The following is a 19,465-nucleotide window of genomic DNA, read 5'->3' on the forward strand; positions in this document are numbered from 1 at the left end:
CTCCTCGGGAGCTGATCACCAGTTAGACTAAGTGCCTCCATCAGACCCGGGCCCCAGCATCTGTCTCTGGCACAGTCTCCCGTTCCTCTCTGCTACTCTCTTCAGCCCCTCCATTTCCCCCGAGAACTTCCTCCTGAATCTTTCTCTTCTGTCAGAAGAATGCTGCAATCTATCCTGTCTGCAAAATCCTCCATCTCCCTTCCCCAAGCCTTCCCGCCCAACACAGCCAGCCAGCCTGCCTGCGGAAGTGGCCACCTGCTCACCTCCCTGCAGGCTGGACGCTGCCCTCAGCCTCCACTGGCACCCCCCACCAGTGTGTGGCAAGAACTGCAGCCGCTGCGGGATTTGCCCTCCTTGACCTCTGCAGAGCATTAATGTTGGGCTTCCTCTCCAGCCTCCTTTGGCTTCCAGGCCACTGGTTCCCCCTCCTCTGGCCCAGGCCTCTTCTGAATAGCCGGCATTCTACTTTATAAAAGAGGCGAAGAGGCCTGGCCCACTGCCCACACAAGCACTGTTCTGCTGATAGAAAGCTGCTGAACTCCGCAGAGCTGAAATTCCGTATAAATAGGCACATTTACAACTTCCTGTCCATTTAGCTATCCATCATTCTAACAAAGGTAGTGTTAATAACAACTTGCACGTGTAGCGCGGTTCACAGTCCACACAGAGCTCTGGCGTGGCCTTCAATATCCCCATCTGTGTGGTGAAAATATTTTTATGTCTGTTCCATATTAAGCAAGCAGTGTTAAATTCGTTTCACTGCCCAGAAATTAGCATTAGAAATTGGCTTTGTTTTGAAGAAGAGTCTTTACTTAGGTCCTCTGGGCATTGTCAGTCCCCGTGGCTGGTGATTTATAGGTTATTGATCCTTGGGACAGGAACAAATGACCTTGTCATTTTAGTAATGGTGTTTCTACCAGAAAGATCTTTTACCAGAAGATCTGGCAAATCTCTGAGCATGCAGAGGTGGGGAAAGGCAGGTGGAAGTCCAACTGCAGGAATCAAGTCATATGGGTCAGAATAAAAAGATCTAGTTTTTGACACTCTGTGTGAGTTACACTTTCTAAATGAGACTTAGAAGATTTAAGCCAAAATGGCAAGTAGTTGTCTTGTGTACCCGCTCCTTAACTCCTGGGTGTTACTGTGTTAAGGAAGATTCTGAGGCTAAGCCTAGGCTCCCTGGAAAAGAACCCTGTTACAAGATGACAATGTCAGACGCAAGTGTGAAGGAGGACATAGTGGCACGTGCCACATCTTTCTTTGCCATGGCTGCTTTAAACTTTCTATTTTTTCAGTGCTTGGGATGGAACCCAGGGCTTTGAGCATACTAGGCAAGCCCCCTAACACTGAGCCACAGCCACAGCCCCTAAGTGTCTTTGAAAGGCAATGACATACCAAACTAGAGTTGTTCAAAGAGTCAGTACAATGGGCAAGAATTCTGTGGCTTTAGTGGGTTCCCACGTATGGACCTTGGACCTTCTTCTGGTCTGGTACTTTCCTTCAGAGTCATCAAGAAGCCAGAAAGCCACGTGGATGAGGATTTTTGTACACCCCTCAGCTGCCCCCATCTTCTGACCCCCACCAAAGGGGCTGGGCTGTTCACGTTGTGTTTACCCCATAGCTTCTCTGCACCCCCTTGCTCTCCTGCCCCATCCTCGCTGAGCTCAGGTTGAGGAAGCTTTCATCTCCAGGGGTGACCTCCCATGAATCCCCAGCTCCCCCTCAACCCTGCCCCTGACTCCTAACTCCTCTTGTCTTGAACCCTAGAGCTAGGGCCCACTTAGCACGTTGACCTTGGTTGGACTGTGAGTCCCATGAGGTATCAGACTTGCCCCTAACAATGGGGCTTCTTTGCTGCTCCACCATCATGGGGTCAGGAGAGGTACAGAGTCACAGGAGTGTGTCCCTCTGTGGTAGCAGTCCTTCTCATCCAGATAGTCCGTCCCAGAGAAGCAGGTCTTCCCTCACTACTGCACCCCAAATCCAAACCCTTCTACAGTGATCCCTGCCTCCCCTTCACATCTCCACACTTGAGAGTATTGTGTCAGATTCTATTTGCATAAATTTATATTGCTGCCAGAATCAAGGTTGAAAAAAAAAAAAAAAAAGGTTGTAAATATGGCCCTGAGTGTGCCTCTTACTTCTTCAAGTTTTCCTTTCTGGGATGAGGTACTGCACAAGCCGTTGGAAAGTGCCAGAGCCACAGAAAAACTTACCCTGGAGTGACCCTGGATGAAAACTCACTTTGAAAAAGCATTATTTTTCAAACACAGGTTGATGGATGGGTAGATATGTGATAAGCAACACATGTGTGCCTGAGAGAGAGTCTGGGTGTATGGAAGTTCATTGCATGATCCTTTGCTGAAGGTTTGGAAATTTCCATAGTGAAATGTTAATGGGGGGTGGTTGCCCCAGACAGTGAACCATTTTAATTTAAACCAGGCTCCTGACCAGTGTGGTCCCGAGGCCAGAGCGTGGGGGAGCTGTGCAGAGATTGCATCCATTCCATCTGGGAAGACTTCCTGTGGGGCTTTCTGCTACCCCGGCCCCAGACCAGTGCTGGCCACACTCTGGTGTGGTGAGGGCGGGGCAGTCCTTAAACCCATGCCCAAGTCCGTGGCCTTGTGCCACTTGCTGTCCCTCCCTATTTGTAACCCTGGAGCAGCAGGGCACTGTGCCCTCCTGTGGCATCCACATCCCATGCCAGCTGCATGCCTCAGCCTCCTCCTGGCCTGGCGTCTTCACAAAGGCCCCGCGTCTTCCCCTCCCAGGGCCCTTGCCATATGCCGCAGCTCTGCTGTGAAATGTGCTGAAGCTCAGAATTGCCTGGGTGAGTGGAGAGGCCGTGCTGCATGGGAGAGTTGGGAGGCCTGGCCTCTCCAGTCTCCCTGTCCCTTGCAGGTCGTAGACACTACAGGTCACACAGAACCGGGGAAGCAGGGCCAGGAAGTTAAGTAGCCAGTGAAGAGGCTCTGGGGTCAGGTCGTGACCTAGGTTACGGTCACACTCAGTTCACACTGTCTAGTGGTCACAGGGAGGTTCCTGGGAGGATGACAGTGTCCATGTTTTTCTCTGTCCAGCACACACACTGCCACAGTCATCCACTCTCACATCACACACACAGTCTTCTGAGCCATGATGCCCCTGCCCTAGACTCCTGCAGAACTCCAAAGCAATGCCCAACGCCCTGTGGGCAGAGGACAGGGCCACCCCCAACCCCCAGAGAGGGAGAGCCCACTGGCCACAGTAGGCTCTCGTCGTGGCCAGGGCCTGCTCATAGGAGGCGGCAGAGCCTGGAGTTGAAGCCTTGGGCTATAGTGCCACTACTATACGACCTTCAACAAGCTGCTTTGTCTTTCTGCCTCTGTTTCATGGCTCATCAAATGAGGATAAGAAGGACAAAACCTACCTCATCCGGTTATTGTAAGAACCAGCAGAGTTGAAAGCCTGGCAAACGGTTCCTAACCTGAGGTCTTTGGGCACTAGTTAGTGCTGTTGTCTCTGCTCTCAGCGTCTGCTCCTCCTCCTTCCGGGGCTGCAGGTCACAAGGGCCAAAACAAGGAGTCAGCATCTAGGGCTGAGGGAGGACCACTGTGAAGTTTGGTTGTGACTGTAACAAATTAACATTTAGTGACCTGAAGCAACACGGACTGATTTGCTTGAGGTTCTGGGGGTCAGAAGTCTGCAGTCATTGTCATGGGCTGGTCTCAAGGTGTCTGCAGGGCCGCACTCCCTCCCGAGGCTCAGGGAGAATGCACTCCTTGTTTTTCTGGCTTTCTAGAGCAGCATTCTTTGCCTTCCTTGGCTCATGGCCTTTTGTTCTGTGGTCATCCAAGCTAGCCACGGAGCATCTTGCATCTGGTCTCTCACAGCCATCACCTTCTGTAGTTGGACCTCCTTTGCTCTTTCTCATAAGAACATTGCAACTGCATTTAGGGCTGCCTAGACAAAGCAGAGGATTCCTCATCTCAAAACCCTTGATGTAAGCTTATCTGCCAAACTTCATCTCGTATCATTCATAGGTTCTGGAGATTAAGGTGTAGACATATTTGGGGACCATGACTCATATAACAACTGAGTCAGAAAGCTTTCCTGAGTCCTGATCCTGTGGCATGACTTGGTCAAGTTCTAACCCCTCCAGGCCCAGTATGTTATTCCATGTCAGCACCAGGCCCTCTCTGGCTCTCTCTCCTGACACTCTCCACAGGCAGTCTTGTTCTCTGTGGTATCCCTAGGCTGACACATGGCCGGTGCTGGGAAATTATGTATTCCTGCATAAAGAAGGGTAGCCCTGATGTGTCTCATGTGCTCTTTCAGGCCATGGTGAGTGTCACTGCGGAGAATGCAAGTGCCATGCAGGTTACATTGGGGACAATTGTAACTGCTCAACAGACATCAGCACGTGCCAGGCCAAGGATGGGCAGATCTGTAGCAACCGTGGGAACTGCATCTGTGGGCAATGCCAGTGCACAGAGCCCGGAGCCTTTGGGGAGACATGTGAGAAGTGTCCAACCTGCCCAGACGCTTGCAGCACCAAGAGGTAACAGCCCCGCGCTCAGCCCATGCCTGTCTTCCAGCCAGGCAGCCCTCAGGGCCAGCCAGCTGCACTCCCCACTGCCCACAAAACTCTTTCTAATAGTCACTGAAATGGTAGCTTTGAAATGCTGGTTCCATGGGTATATTGTAAGAAGAAGAAAACACACACATACACACACACACACACACACACACACACACAAACAATACTGCTATTCTGTTCCTAAGCAAGTTTAAAAATTACTAGATTACCGAGTTGAATGAAATTAAACTGGTGTTGGTACTAAATGCAATGCCTTCTCAGAGCCTTGAGTGCGCTATTGTGTGTTCTCCAAAGGAAATGCGGTATGCATCTTTTCCCAGATGAATTCCATCCTCCCCATTAACATCTCCCAACGTGGTTTCACGAACACCGTATGGGAACTGCTGCTCGAAACAAAACATAATCAGAAGGTAAATGGGATAGAAAGGCACCCGACCTAGATAAGGCATGCCAGAAACAAGCGCAATGGCTGTTGAATTTTCTGCTCCATTTATACTGATAATGGAGCGCCGGCCCTGGGCTCTGTGCTGCTGCCGAATGTAGAAATTCTCTAGATACGACTGGGCCTTCAGTGGCCCGGCCTGGCACGCTGGCCTCCCCGTGGCCCTGCCTTGACCCTACCAGAGTTCGAGGCGGGGAGTCACAGAGCTCAAGCCGTGGTGCTCCCTGGAAAGCAAGAGTGACGTTCGCTCTTGAAACTTGCTGGTGAAGCAGCTGAAAAGCCGGGGTGGGTGAGGGGGTGAAGCAGGGACCCAGACAGATGACAGCAGCAATAACACGGACAGTGTTTCTCTGGCTGGGGAACGCAACTGGGTGGTTTTCTGCTGGCAGAACTCCCTTCCACAGGCCTGGCCCAGGCGGACATGAAGAGTTCATGCTCCCTGGGGCCGCGTGGCTGCTGGTCAGTCTGTGTTTAGAAATGATCTGGTGGCAGAGCCTTGGGCTGGATATTTGCCACAGATAAGCCCAAGTGCGGGTAATTGAAAGCTGGCTGATGGTGGAAAGGCAAGATGGACAGGGCAGGGTCTTATTTTGTTTAATTGGAGGGGTTGGGTGCGTCGGAGAGAGGGAAGCCAGATCCTCTTGAGACCTGCTGAGACTGAAGACACAGAGATCCAGATAGAAACAGACTGGGAAGGAGATTGGTGTCCTGGACTGGAGCCCAAATAGCTGTCCCCACGTGAGCTTGGAGTCAGAGCCATCACAGCATGTTGTACCCAAGGGATGTGCCTCCAGCTCCCACTAGCAGAGACCTCAGGAGTGCTGCTCTCAGACCTTGGGGCGTATGAGGTTTATGCAGAGTGGGGGCCAACCCAGGGCATCACACACGACATTAATAAAAAGGAGCCCAAACTTCTACGGAGCCACAGGGCAGTACAGGATTGGCTTGGGTCTGTTAAAAGTCCTCAGGGGAAAACAGCCATCGCTTTAAATGTTGAAAGTATTTATTACCCAGAAGACATAGACTTGATGATTTATTAGCACCAAAGGGGCAAGGAGAGCAACGATGCCGTAAGGATGCATTACTGTTCCTTTGTCTTTGTCTTTAGACCACACTGATCCTCCGTTCTCTTTCACAACCTACTTGCAACTTTAAAATTTTGTTTTTAAACAAAGTTCTTTTGACAGTGACTTATATCAAGCCAGTTCTCTACTTGCTCCTTTGCTGAGGGCCATCAGGCTTTGAATGTCCTACATCCTTTTTTTTTTTTTTTCCTGTGGTTTCAGGGCAACCAGTCTCCACCTTCTAAAACTAACCAAACACACCCTTCACTTTGGGTGAGTTCACCCTGGGCGCCAGCTGATTTCAATTAACAGGCTCTGAGCAAAGTTTCTCTCTCGGCAACTTGTTTTTTTAAAAAGCCAGACTTACTTTAATACATAACACAAGTTTCAGCCAGTGTGGGCAGCATGAGCTAAACTGATACGTCCACTTGGATAATTAGGGAGTCCTTCCTGGAGGGCACCTGGGGCTGTAGTTTAAGACAGCAGGGCAGAGAGGCCCTATAGATCCCAGCCTGACCAGAAGCAGCCATCCCGTTTGCTGTGGGTTAATCCAGGAGGCTGGCCCATTGGCCAGCCAGGCCAACTTGAATGAACAACCCTGGAGCCACCCTGCCTAGCCCCCAGCCAAGCCCCCGCTGCCTGCTGTCTAGGGCTCGGACTGTCAGAAGAAATGCAGGCTTTACGCTCAGGTTCCCAGCTCCAGAATGCTTCTGCACAGTCAGGCCTAGGAGAGTGGGATTTTTGTGAACAATTCCAGGATGATTGAATGCTCAAGCATATCATTACTCTCATTAGAAAGGCTTGGCCACTTTCTCTCCCTGTTCCACTCCTTGCCCATTCCTTAATCATATCGAGGAAGTGGGAGGGGTGTGTCTGAGGCAGGACGCCTGGGTGTGGGGGCCCGCTCTGCCATAAATACCATCTGGGCTTCATGTGCCTCCCCTGCAAGGGGACCTGCTGCAATGACCCACAAGCTCCCATCCTGTTCTCATGTCCCACTTTGCAGCTCCCACACTAGAAGCTTCTCCATCCCCTGGAATTAAAGAGCAGCTAATAGGGGCTTGGGTTGTGGCTCAGTGGTAGAGCGCTTGCCTATCATGCATGAGGCACTGGGTTCGATCCTCAACACCACATAAAAATAAAATAAAGAGAAGTAAATGAAGGTAAAATAAGATGTTAAAAAAAAAGCAGATAATAAAGGCCACGTGCAATCTCTCCACAATCTGCCAAAGGAATCTCCAGACATGTAGCTCCCAGGGTCCCCACAGGTCTTGGGGTGAGCAGGATAGTTGTCCCTGTGTAGCTGAGGTGCTGTGAGGTCACCCTTCACTCTGGGGCCAACAGCAGTCACAGGGACACAGAGATTTGAGCCCTAACCCAGCTTCCAAAAGCACTCTCCTGGGGGCTCCCACCCGGCTTGAGGACCACCTGCGACCCCTCAGCTGAGTTGTTTGGCCTGACTTTCTCCTCCCTGGAGTTAGCTTCTCCTTGGCCTTTGTGTGCTCTGTGTGGCCCCCCAGCCCACCCTCAGAGATAGGACACGCCCACCCCAAGTGTTACACTCCTCGGCAGAAGCCTGCTTCCCAGCCTGCACCTTCAGAGGTCTGGTCTCCTTGAGGTGACCTCAGATGGAGGGAGAATGTCTGAATCAGGTTTTGACTATGTGAAGTGTGGTGACAACCACTCACCTGGGGGCATTGTCATTAAGCGTTTTCACACATTGTCTGATTCAGCTGGTATCTGGGGTGGGAGGAGAGGAATTCATAGGGCCTCTCTTTGGCTTCTCATCCTTCTTCTAAAGAAGCCCCTGTTATACCACGTGGGGTCTCCATAGCCTGAATAGACTCTAAAGTAGACCAATTACCAGGTACACGTCCAGCAAGGCCCTGGGGAGCCTGGCAGGAGGGCTCCACGTAGGATGGGGAAGGAACTGGAGCCTGAAGGACTCTGAGAAAGTGGTTCTCAGCCCTCCATGGGTGCCAGAATTGCCCAGGAAGCCCCAACCTCAGAGATGTGGCTTTTGTGGTGTGGTTGGGTGAGTCCAGTGTGTGGGAGGGGCCTCTTTCTTGAAGCCATCTCCTCAGCCAGGTGTTCGGCATGGCAGGGTGCAGGTGGATTTGGCTCCTGTCATCAGAATTCCAAAGTCTGTTATTGGCAAGGTGACTCCCCAGACCAGACACAACTGTAAGCTGACCTGTGTCCCTCCACGGACCCTGGGGCTGCCCACTAACAGCAGCAAGAAGGCAGAGCAGAGAGTCCCTGAGACTAGACCTCTGAAATTGGGACCAGCTAAGCCTTCAGGTCCTGTGTTTTGGGGAGCTGGGTGGGACCAACACACAGAATCTAACAGCCACATTTATTTCCTCTTTTCCAAAGAGATTGCGTTGAGTGCTTGCTGCTTCACTCAGGGAAACCTGACAATCAGACCTGTCAGCACCTGTGCAAGGATGAGGTGATCACGTGGGTGGACACCATCGGTGAGTGTCAAGGTGGGGACAGGGTGCCGCTGGGGGTCTCTGTAGATCCCTGAAGATTTCCTCCTCTGTGGAGAGGAGGGTGGGCTTAACTCCGAGTTAGGAAGTCCAGCCTAGTCTTCCTTGGCATGACTTCTGGTTCTGCATAGAGACCCTGAGCTGAGTCCCCAAGCCTGTAAGATGGTACAGATGCATTGGGAAATAGCTTGGCAATTGGGAAATAGTTCAGCATTGAATCCCCACACAATCCAGAATTTGACTCCCAGGTCTATACCCAAGAGAACTGGGTCTACACACACACCTGCACACAAATGCCCATAGCAACATTAGTCACAGGAGTCAAAACTTGGAAACCACCCGAATGTCCACCCACTAATGAATGGCAAACAAAATGTGTCCTGTCCATGCTGTGGAATCTCATTGGTCATCAAAGGGAGAGAAAAGTTGACGCATGTGACAAGGTGGGTGAGTCTCAAAAACATTAACTAAGTGAAACAATGCCAACAGGAGAAAACATTCCATAATTCTATTTGAAATGTCCCAAAGCGAGAGAGCCTGTGGAGACAGAGTGGAGATCAGGGATGGCCAGGGACTGTGGAGAGGGAGAAATTGGCATTGACTGCTAATATGTATAGATTTCTTTTGGGGATGATGGAAGTGGTCTGGCATTAATGAGAATGGTTATATAACATGGTGAATTTACTAAAACTGACTATGTATTTTTAAAATGGTTAAAATGGAAGGAGAGAAAAAAGACTACATACCTGGAAAGTGAATGTGCCCCCAGAGACCTCTTGCTGTAGACCTGCCTCTGCCTTGACTGCAGCTTCTGCAAACTCCCGGCCCCTGCCTCTTGTCTGTCTCAGTCCTGGCTTACCTCTTGTAGACTTCCTTGTTCCCACCTCCCTGATTTTTTTTTTTTTTTTTTAATTTTTAGTTGTAGTTGGACACAATACCTTTGTAAAAAATAAAAATTAATTTATTTTTATGTGGTGCTGAGGATTGAACCCTACCACTGAGCCACAACCTCAGCTCACCCACCTCCCTGATTTTGACTGTCTGCTTGGTTAAATGATGGCCTCAGAGAATGTCAGGTCTTGTATTTATTCCACACATATTCCTTGAGCACCTACTTTATGCCAGGTGCTGAGGTTATGCCTGAGGGGACAGCAGGGAGCTCACCATAGTGCCTGAGATACCATCTTCCTACCCATCCTCTGACTTGCCACTTGGGGCCTGGTATATGTCACGTTTTGCCTGCAGACCCAGGGCCAGTTCCCCAGAGCCAGACACAAGTGGTCAAAGAAGAAAAGCGGCCTTCTAGCATCTGTTGAAGTGATTATCTTGGTCCGTGCACAGCTGCTTCACAATCCAGCTCTCTGAGGTGAATCAGCAGATACAGTTCATGTTCCAGCTCATCATTTACCCTTTTCCTAGGCTTTTAAAATAAACGTTTGCCCTCATGAATCCCAGGCATTGGAGAAGGGGCTGAGAGAAAAGTCCAGACCTTTGTGTTTGATAACCACACTAATGTATCAGCTCCCATGTTAAAACTCCTTTGATCCACCAGGTTCAAAGGGCAAGAGTGGAAAAGCGTTTCATGTCATAACATTAACCTTTGGTTGCTGCTCAGGCCAACCTGTGATTGCTGCCCAATTTCCTTTTCCTTTGTTTCCCTGCTCACCCTTTTTCTCTAGTCCCTTTCCATCCTAAAGATCAGTCTTGCAGCTCGGCACCAGGGCACATGCCTATAATCCCAGGGACTCAGGAGGCTGAGGCAGGAGGATCACAAGGGAGAGGCCAGCTGGACAACTTAGCAAGACCCTGCCTCAAAATAAAAACTACAAAGGCCCGGGGATGTGGCTCAGTGGCAGAGCTCTTGCCTAGCATTCAGGAAGCCTTGGGTTTAATCCCAGGTACTAGGGGAAAATAAAATCAGTCTTGTAACCCCAGGGAAGCCACAGAACACCATGCCTAGACAGGGGACGGGGACTCCTTCCCACAGGTCAAAGGCAGCATGGGGCAGGAAGGAAGCAGCTTAACTCTGGGGAGTGAGGCCCGCTGGTATCCAGGCCAGGGCCAGGGAATGGCCCGACCTCCACCACTGGCTCACTTAATCTTTGGATGCGGGGTCACCCAGGGGACCAGCCTTGCATTCAAATATCCTCCTCACCTCTGGAGGTTGTTTTTGGTTTTACATCTCAGGGAAGAGCTGCCTCTTGGCCTCTGTAGCCTGCTTTCAACCCAAGTGGACTGGGGGTTGGAGAGGAAGCGGTCAGGGTGGCTTTTTCTTTTCTTTATCCTCCTAATTTCCATCGACTCCCTTCACCCATTCCCACCCACACCCATTCAAGGCTGCCTTTTTTCACCTCATCCCCAGCAAACACTTCAGAGGGCTGAAGACTCTGATGTGATCCACATGTCGCCAGAGCAATAAAGTCAACTGGGGGCCTGCGATCCCGCTGTGAGACCCCTGAACTCATTGGAAAGCCTGCCACCCCTCTCAGCCCCTCTGTCTCCTCTTCCTTCTCCGAGGTGCCCGCTCCCCGCCCTGACCACCAGCAGCTCTGGGCTGCCCAGAGACAGGCTCAGGACGTTCTGTTTGCTTTTCTTCTAGTCAAAGATGACCAGGAGGCTGTGCTTTGCTTCTATAAAACTGCCAAGGACTGCATCATGACGTTCAGCTACGCAGACCTGCCCAGTGGGAAGACCAACCTGACGGTGCTGAGGGAGCCAGGTAGGTGGGAGCCCAGCCCCTGGGTCCAGGTGTCTGATGCTGTTCCCTGCTCTGGGGCTGTGGCCCATTCCCTCCCCAGCACCCCCCTCACCATCCTTCCCAAACCCAGGAATACAGTTCACTGTGAAGATCAGGATCTAAGGCCACCGTTGTCCGATTCCTAGGGTTTAGAAGAAAGATGGGTACACAGCTGGGGGCCTGGGATGAGGGCAGAGCTGTGGGGGCAACAGGAGCCACAGTAGGGCAGGACATGCCCCTCGGGAATGTCATCTCGGCAGAGGCAGAGAGCTAATAAGGAAGGAGCCCTTGTGCTCTGCAGGGAGGGTGGGAGGTGCCAGGTCTGGCCCATCAGGGCTGGGCCCTTGCTCGAGTCAGTGAGCATCTGGGTGTGCACACTGCCCTGGCCAGCTGCTCAGGCTTCCCAGGGTGGATGCCAAGGAGGGAAGTTGGAGCGCCGCGGACAGTGTTGCTGCTGGCCGCCACACTCAGCGTCCTGAGCCACTGCAGGGGCCCAACTTTCATTTGAACACCAACAACTCAGCCTTGCGTGTTGAGCCCAAGGACCAACAGCCTTGAAGTAACTGGGATTTCTAGATTATCCGCTTTTATTCTTCTTTGGACTGAAGGGAGCAGAAAAAGTTTTGCTCTCTTCAATTCACAGCATTGCAAACGCTTATTCCAAATTGAACCAAATCATCTCGCCTACTTTCCATGGCCAGAGACCCAGGGAACTGCAATCCCAATCCAGGACATGTGCCTGTCAGAACAAGGCTTTGTTTTCAAGCACTGTCTCTGTGGTTGTTGAAAATAAACACACTTCGGGGTAAAAATGGGAGTTCATAACCCACTTGAATCAAATGTATGAAATATGATATGTCAAGAGCTTTGTAATGTTTTGAACAACCAATTAAAAAAAAAAAAAAAGAAAAGAAACACACATAATCCCAGCGGCTCGGGAGGCTGAGGCAGGAGGATTGCAAGTTCAAAGACAGCCTTAGTAAAAGTGAGACTCTAAGCAACTCAGTGAGACCCTATCTCTAAATAAAACACAAAAAAAAGGGCTGGGAATGTGGCTCGGTGGTTGAGTACCCCTGAGTTCAATCCCTGGTACCCACACCCGCCACCAAAAAAAAAAATAAAAAGAAAATAAGCATATTTGATCCAAGGGGCTCCTTCACACTAAGGGTTTAGAAATGTTGGCCAGCCTGGCCCTTGTGGAAATGGTTCATGCCCCCCTTCTCTGTAGTCTGTCCCTGAGAACACGGACATGAACACTGAGCCATGGTCTAGCGTCCTGTTCTGGAGCCTGGGCGGGCCAAGGCGAGGGCGTGGTCTGTTAGGGGACGTGCAGCTGTGCCCCAGGGCTCTCATGGAGACTTTGCTGTTAACTAGCCACATGACCCTGGAACAGTCACTGTCCCTCTTTGGATCTTTCACTCTCTGCACATTGGGGAAAACTGCCCCCCCCCCCCCCCCCCCCCCGCTGTCAGTCACACAGAGGCACCAGGGGATCTAGGAGAGGGCAGAGGAGAAGGCTCTGGGGGAGGCACATCTTTCAACTCAGATGTGCCTGAGCCTGGGGGCAGGAGGGGCACAAGATGTTGGTGGCTTTGCCGACCCCCCATGTTCCTGGTCTCTTTTCAGAGTGTGGGACTGCCCCCAACGCCATGACCATTTTGCTGGCCGTGGTCGGCAGCATCCTCCTGATTGGGATTGCACTCCTGGCCATCTGGAAGCTGCTTGTCACCATCCATGACCGCAGAGAATTTGCCAAGTTCCAAAGTGAACGCTCCAGGGCACGCTATGAGATGGTAAGCAGAGGGGACGGGGGCGCAGAAGAGCCTTCCAGACTAGTGGCATGTCTGAGCTCAGCCGTGTGTTAGCAAGAGTGGTCCCCTGGCATCTTTAGCATTAAAAATAAAGAAGTGACACCCACAGGGCTATGCCCAGTCTAGACAATGACAGTGCGTGACTGTAGCACAGAGGGCCTCTCTGCACAGAGTCCTGCCCCAGGCCCAGGCTGGGAGTGCTATGGGGCAGGGTCACCTGGCACAGCTCAAGCAGAAAGAGTCCACACAGCTCAGAGACAGTGGGCACATGGAAGAGCAGCTCAAGCAAGTTGCTATGGTCTGTTAGGAAATTCTTCTGAGGAAGCCTCGTCTCCCCAGGCAGACTGCAGGTTTGTGAAGGCCTGAGCACACGGGAAGCCCCCACTGAATCCCAGGAGAGAGTGTCTGTCACAATTGGAAAGGGCTTTCAGAGACTCTATGACCCAATGCCTCATTTCAGAGACAAAGAGTAAAAGTTCAGAGAAGGCAAGGGACTCTCCCAGGGATACAGAGCAAGTCAGAAGCAGAGCCAGCCCTAGAGCACAGATGGTGGCCCCCCAGCTGCATGCTCTGCCTGCCCCCTTCCTGGCGACTGACCATGAGGGGAAGGGCATCTAGTTTGTTGTTTTACATGGGAGAACTAACACAAATCCTCTTACCATCACACCCTGCAGGCTTCAAACCCCCTCTACAGAAAGCCCATCTCTACTCACACTGTGGATTTTACCTTCAACAAGTTCAACAAATCCTACAATGGCACCGTGGACTGACAGCGCCCCCTCCCAGAGAGGTACAGAGGGACTAACAAAAAAGACTGCCAGGCCTGGACAGCTGCTCATGTGATCACGGCTCCCTAGATAGGCAAGCACAGAGAAGCCCTTCCGGCCAGCCTGGGCAAGGAGCCCACCACCTGCCCAGGAGGGCGCCTGGCCATGCCACCTGGCTGCTGGGCCAGAGCCACGCAAGGCCACCTCCCCTCCAAGCCTGGAAAAACAAGAGGACTTGGCGCTCCTGGCTTTCTCTGCCATGTCCAGCGTCTTGTCCTGATGAACTGCTGGGATGCTGGGCTGCTTCTGCCTCCCTCGCTGGCCAGAGAGAAGGCTACCGGGAAGGGCCAGAGTGTGCAAAGCCAACCCGTGGCCTGAATTTTTTTCCCGTTGGTCATTTTTATATGTAATAAAAAGATCATGCATTTATGGAGTAGTTCTGAGGGCTGGAATCCTCCGCCTGGTGTCGTGCCCTGCACATGGGTGTTGGTGATGGATTGTTAGGTGCCTGTTGAAGGTACATAGTTTGCGAACGTCTGTTTTCCTCTCCTGTCCGTGTTTGTTTAGTACTTTTGTAATGAAATGGAAAAAGGTTGTCTGCAATTGAAAGTAAAAATTCAAACAAAATGCGCTGGTGTCTGCCTGATGCTCTCTGACATGTGTGTTCCTTAATGAATGGTCTTGACTGCTGCCCCAGTGACAGGGACCCTAGCCAGCCTGATACTCCAGAGCAGGCTCCTCAGAGAGGGCTCCCTGAGGTCAGAAAAGTCAGGGCAGCTCAAGGGAGCTCTGAGCAAGTGCCTTTGGCCCCTCCCAGGTTTTTCTCAGAGTTGTAGACATGAAAACCACCACTCAGGCATGAAACTCACCACCCACCCCCCGTTCTGTCCTGTTCTGTTCTAAGGTGCTGAAACTGGAAATAGAAGGTACAGATGACAAAGGGTCAAGCTATGCCTTCCTCCCAAAACTACCTCTTATATATCATCCTCAGTGACATTTCCCCCACCCAGCTCCTATGTTCCGCCCAGACCCCAAACACAAAACTCATTTCCACTTTTGTTTCCCGTAGAGTCCTAAAGGCCCCTCAGATTCCGTCAGAGATGGACGGGACCCCAGAGGTCTTCTGATCCTATAGCCTTACTTACAGAAGAAGAAGCCGATTCACAGAGAAGGCGAGTGTCTTGCCCAAGTGTCAGGCTAACTGTGACAATCTGGCACTAAGACCCCTGGCTCAACATCATCCAGAGTGGCAGCCTCTGATGCCTGCTCTTCCCTCCACAAACCTCTTCACTGATCATTTTTGCTGTTTGTGTCACTTCAAGGCTACTATGCCTTCGTTCCTAATTCATCTGTTCTCCGTCTTGGAAATTCCCCTGACTTTATTTTACCAAGGCTAAGACAAATGCCTGTCAGCAAATAGGGCTGATTACATGGAGCAAAAAGAACAGATTCCTTTTTTATTGTACATCATAATTATGCATAAGAGTGGAATTCATTATGCCATATTCACATGCACATTACGTAATTTGATCAATCTCATTCCCCAGTAGTTTTTCTTTCCCTTCCATCCTGCCTCCCCCATCTGATTGCTCCACTCTACTGATTGATCTCCCTTCCATTAATGTTTTAATGATTACATTACAATTATACAAGTGAGATTCATTGTATCATGTTCGGACGTAGCATAGTTTGGGAGATTTCATTCCCCAGGACTTCCCTATGACCTCCCCTCCTCCCTCCTCCAACCTCTTCCCCTATTAGTTTCCTTCCTATTTTCATGAGATCCCTTTTCAATTCCTTTGTCTTCTTCTTCTTTTCTTCTCCCACATGTGAAAGAAAACATTTGACCCTTGACTGAGTCTGGCTTATTTCACTCAGCATGATGTTCCATTCATTTACTAGCAAATGACATCATTTCTTATTTGTGGCTGAGTAAAACTCTATTGTATATCTATACACCACGTTTTCTTTCTTTTTAAAAATATTTTATTTATTTCTATTCTTTATTCATCTGTTGAGGGACACCTAAGCTGGTTCCATAACTTGACTATTGTGAATTGTGTTACTGTGGACACTGAGACGCATAGATCACTATAGTATGCTGATTTTAGATCTTTGGAATCAAATGAGCTGGATGGCTGGGTCATATGGTAGTTTCTTGCCTCATCTTTTGAGGAATCTACCACTGTTTTCCAAAGTAGCTATACTAATTTGCAGTCCTACCAACAGTCTATGAATGTACCTTTTCTCCCACATCCTCACCAGCAATTATTGTTATTTACATTCTTGATGATTGTCATTCTAACTGGAGATGAAATCAGTGTAGTTTTGATATGCATTTCCGTGATTGCTAAGGATGTTGAATAATTTTTCATATATTTGTTGGCCACTTATATTTCTTCTTTTGAGAAATGTCTATTCTTTTGCTCATTTATTGATTGGTTATTTGTGGGGGGGGGGGTTGGCATTAAGTTTTTCAAGTTCTACTTATACTCTGGATATTAATCCCTGTTGGAAGAGTAGGTGACATAGATTTTCAGCTCTCTCTTCACTGTTAATCATTCCCTTGGCTGTGTAGAAGCTTTATAATTTGATGGCATCCGATTTAGTGATTCCCAAAAGAACATATTCTTACTTTCCTTGCTCTTGAGAACTTGAGGAAGCTGCCTTAAGTGCTGTTCAGTAAAAAGATAAATGTAATGAAAATATACAACAGATAGATAAAATGGTAACTTTGAGGCTTTCTACATTGAAAAAGATGATCTTTTAAAAAAAAAATTTAGTTGTAGTTGGACACAATACCTTTATTACTTTTTATTTATTTTTATGTGGTGCTGAGGATAGAACCCAGGGCCTCACACATACTAGGCAAGTTCTCTACCACTGAGCCACAACCCCAGCCCAAGATAGATGATCTTTTAAGCAGCTTTGGGGCATCTCCCACTTGGTTGTGGATTTCCTGGAGATAAAACATTAACTTGTTCAAAGTCCCATTTTCTATAGGCAGCTCTGTGTGTGCACAACATTCTGGAGCCACATACCCTATGGCAGCTCCCTCTGTATTAGAAGGTCAGATAACTGACCCCTGGTTTCTACCTGATATGGAATTTTGGATGTTTCATCCCAACACCAGGAAAGATGTGTGGATGGGACCTACTACCCACAGTGCCCTGCTGCCCCCTGCTGGAAGCTCTCTGTTTGGACCCCTGACTTTTGAGATTCTAATCAGTACCACTACGTTTCACTTTTTTTGAGGGAAGAGGGGAGTGCTGTGTGTGGTACTAGGGATGGAATTTAGGGCTTCACACATGCCAGGCAAGTGCTCTCCCACTGAGCTACATCCCCAGCCCTCATTTCTTAAGGTTATAAAGAGAGCTAATTGCAAAGACCATCCATTCCAAATGACTCATTTTACAACCCAACCCTAGATCTGTAGTTTTATAATTTTTAGAGATATTTATCAAAATGTAACTTTAGGCCTGGTATAATGGCACATACTGTAATCTCAGCAATTTAGGAGGCTGAGGCAAGACAATCACAAGTTCAAGGCCAGCCTCAGCAACTTAGCAAGGCCCTAAGCAACTTAGACACAGCCTCAAAATAAAAAGATCTGGGGATATAGCACAGTGATAAAGCACCCTGGGTTCCAATCCCCCGTACAAAAAAAAAAGTACCTTTCTTTAGCAGTTATTTGGCCAGTCTCCCTGCCATAACAACACAAGATGATGGAGCTCCTCACAGTGGGCTGCAGGGCTCTCCCCAGCGGGGGACTGACACTGCCCTTCCTATTTGTTTCTGAACTATGGAGACACACAGATTGGAGGGAGCCTTCTATTGCAGAGGGAGCTGCCATTGTGCCACATGACCCTGAAGGACCACCTGGCAGTCTCAGAAAAAAAAACAACATTTTTCTAGTGTCTGAAAGATTAAAAAGCACTACATTTACTACATATTTCCAAATGGTAATTTTATTGATTGATTTTTATTGATTGATTTGAACAACTTGCTTTCTTTTTTTTTTTTTTTTTTTTTTGCTACCAGGGATTGAACCCAAGGCTACTTGAGCACTGAGCCACATCCCCAGCCCTTTTTGTTTTTTATTTTGAGACAAGGTCTCACTGAGTTGCTTACAGCATAGCTAAGTTGCTGAGGCTGGCTTTGAACCTGATCCTCCTGCTTCAGCCTCTCAAGGCACTGGGATTACAGGTGTGCATCACCACACCTGGCAACTTACTGAATTTTTCTAATAATAAAATTCTAGATGGAAAAATAGCAAACAGAGAAAATCATAAAATAAAAATATTTCAGAATCACACCCCCCCAGGGGTAACTACTCTTGACCTTAGCTATAATTTCAATCTTTAGTATTAAAGTCTTGGTCTCTAGCTCGGCATTATTGGGAGCTGGTGGCAACTTTAAAAGTTGGAGCCTACTGTGAGGACTCCCAGTCATTGGGGGGTGCACCCTGAAGGACCCCAGCTCTTCTGCTCTCTCTTTCCTTCTAGCCATGAGGCGAGCGCTGTCCCACCACACACTCCTGCCGTGATCTGCTGCCTCACTGCAGGCCCAAAGCAATGGGCCAATCGGTCACGCACTGACACCCCCAAAACCATGAGCCCAAATAAACTTTCTCACTTATTGAGTACCTTGGGTATTTGTTAGAGTAGTGGAAAGCTGACTAACACAACCTTTTTTTGTAGATGGCTTTTCAGTCTTTTTTCTATACGCAAACTTGTCATTTTTTACCCAATTGGGACTATACTGTCAGTCTTTTGAAAAGGACAGGGAATTGTCATTCTGCTTGGTTAAACAGTACTTCATCAAACCAAAGTACCCAATAGCACCTCTTCTGGAGAAGAAATGGACTTTTAAAATTTGCTTCATTGGGATCAAAGTTCAAGGTGGTTACCAAGAACTTGTTCATATTTCAGGTGGACAGAGAGGGAGGCCAGGCCTCTCTCTGTGGGAGTGCTCTGCACTTTTAACTGAGTAGCTGTTCTTGGAAAACTTCCAGCACATGTGGCTCTTACCTGCTCCTGGGACAGCCTCATACACTCTGCTGCTGTTCTGGACTGAATTGTCCCTCAAATTCATACATGAAGCTTTAACCCCGGATGTGATGGTATCTTGAGGTAGGACCTTTAAAGAAGGAATTGAGGTTAAATGAGGCCATAAGATGGCGCCTCATTCCAACACAACTGGTGTGTTTATGGGAGGAGGAGGCGCCAGGGATGCAGAGGAAAGACCCCGCTAGGACACAGTGAGGGGGCGGCTGTCTGCAGCAGCGAGGTCTCAGGAGAAATCCTACGTGCTGCTGCCTGATCTTGGACATCCAGCCTCCCGAACTATAAGGAATGAATTCCCATTGTAAGACATCAGGCCATGGTAAGTGGTGAGGGCACCTGAGCAGACTGAAACTGAGCCAGCTGCAGTGGCACTTTGTGATGGCTGAGGGAGCAGGAAAGAGGAGCTCTGGGCAGTGCTGGCCATGATCTGAGGAAGCTGGGCTCCTATGAGGGGCAGCCACCATACTACAGAGGCAGATGACACAGATGTGCCCCGAGCAGTCCACC

At 49.4% G+C, this 19,465-nt stretch overlaps 1 protein-coding gene across 1 annotated transcript in view; it reads left to right on the forward strand.

Annotated features, from left to right (window-relative positions):
* Itgb5 (integrin subunit beta 5) overlaps positions 1-14,519 on the forward strand; it is a 113,965-nt gene extending 99,446 nt beyond the window's left edge. The window contains exons 11-15 of the mRNA XM_027936003.2: positions 4,318-4,540; positions 8,462-8,562; positions 11,177-11,296; positions 12,941-13,107; positions 13,800-14,519. Of these exons, the coding sequence (XP_027791804.2) occupies positions 4,318-4,540; positions 8,462-8,562; positions 11,177-11,296; positions 12,941-13,107; positions 13,800-13,895 (707 nt within the window). The 3' untranslated portion in view covers positions 13,896-14,519. The remainder of the gene's footprint in view (positions 1-4,317; positions 4,541-8,461; positions 8,563-11,176; positions 11,297-12,940; positions 13,108-13,799) is intronic.
* Positions 14,520-19,465: the final 4,946 nt, after the last annotated feature.

This window comes from Marmota flaviventris, chromosome 8 (assembly GCF_047511675.1).
Source record: "Marmota flaviventris isolate mMarFla1 chromosome 8, mMarFla1.hap1, whole genome shotgun sequence".
Taxonomy (NCBI): domain Eukaryota; kingdom Metazoa; phylum Chordata; class Mammalia; order Rodentia; family Sciuridae; genus Marmota; species Marmota flaviventris.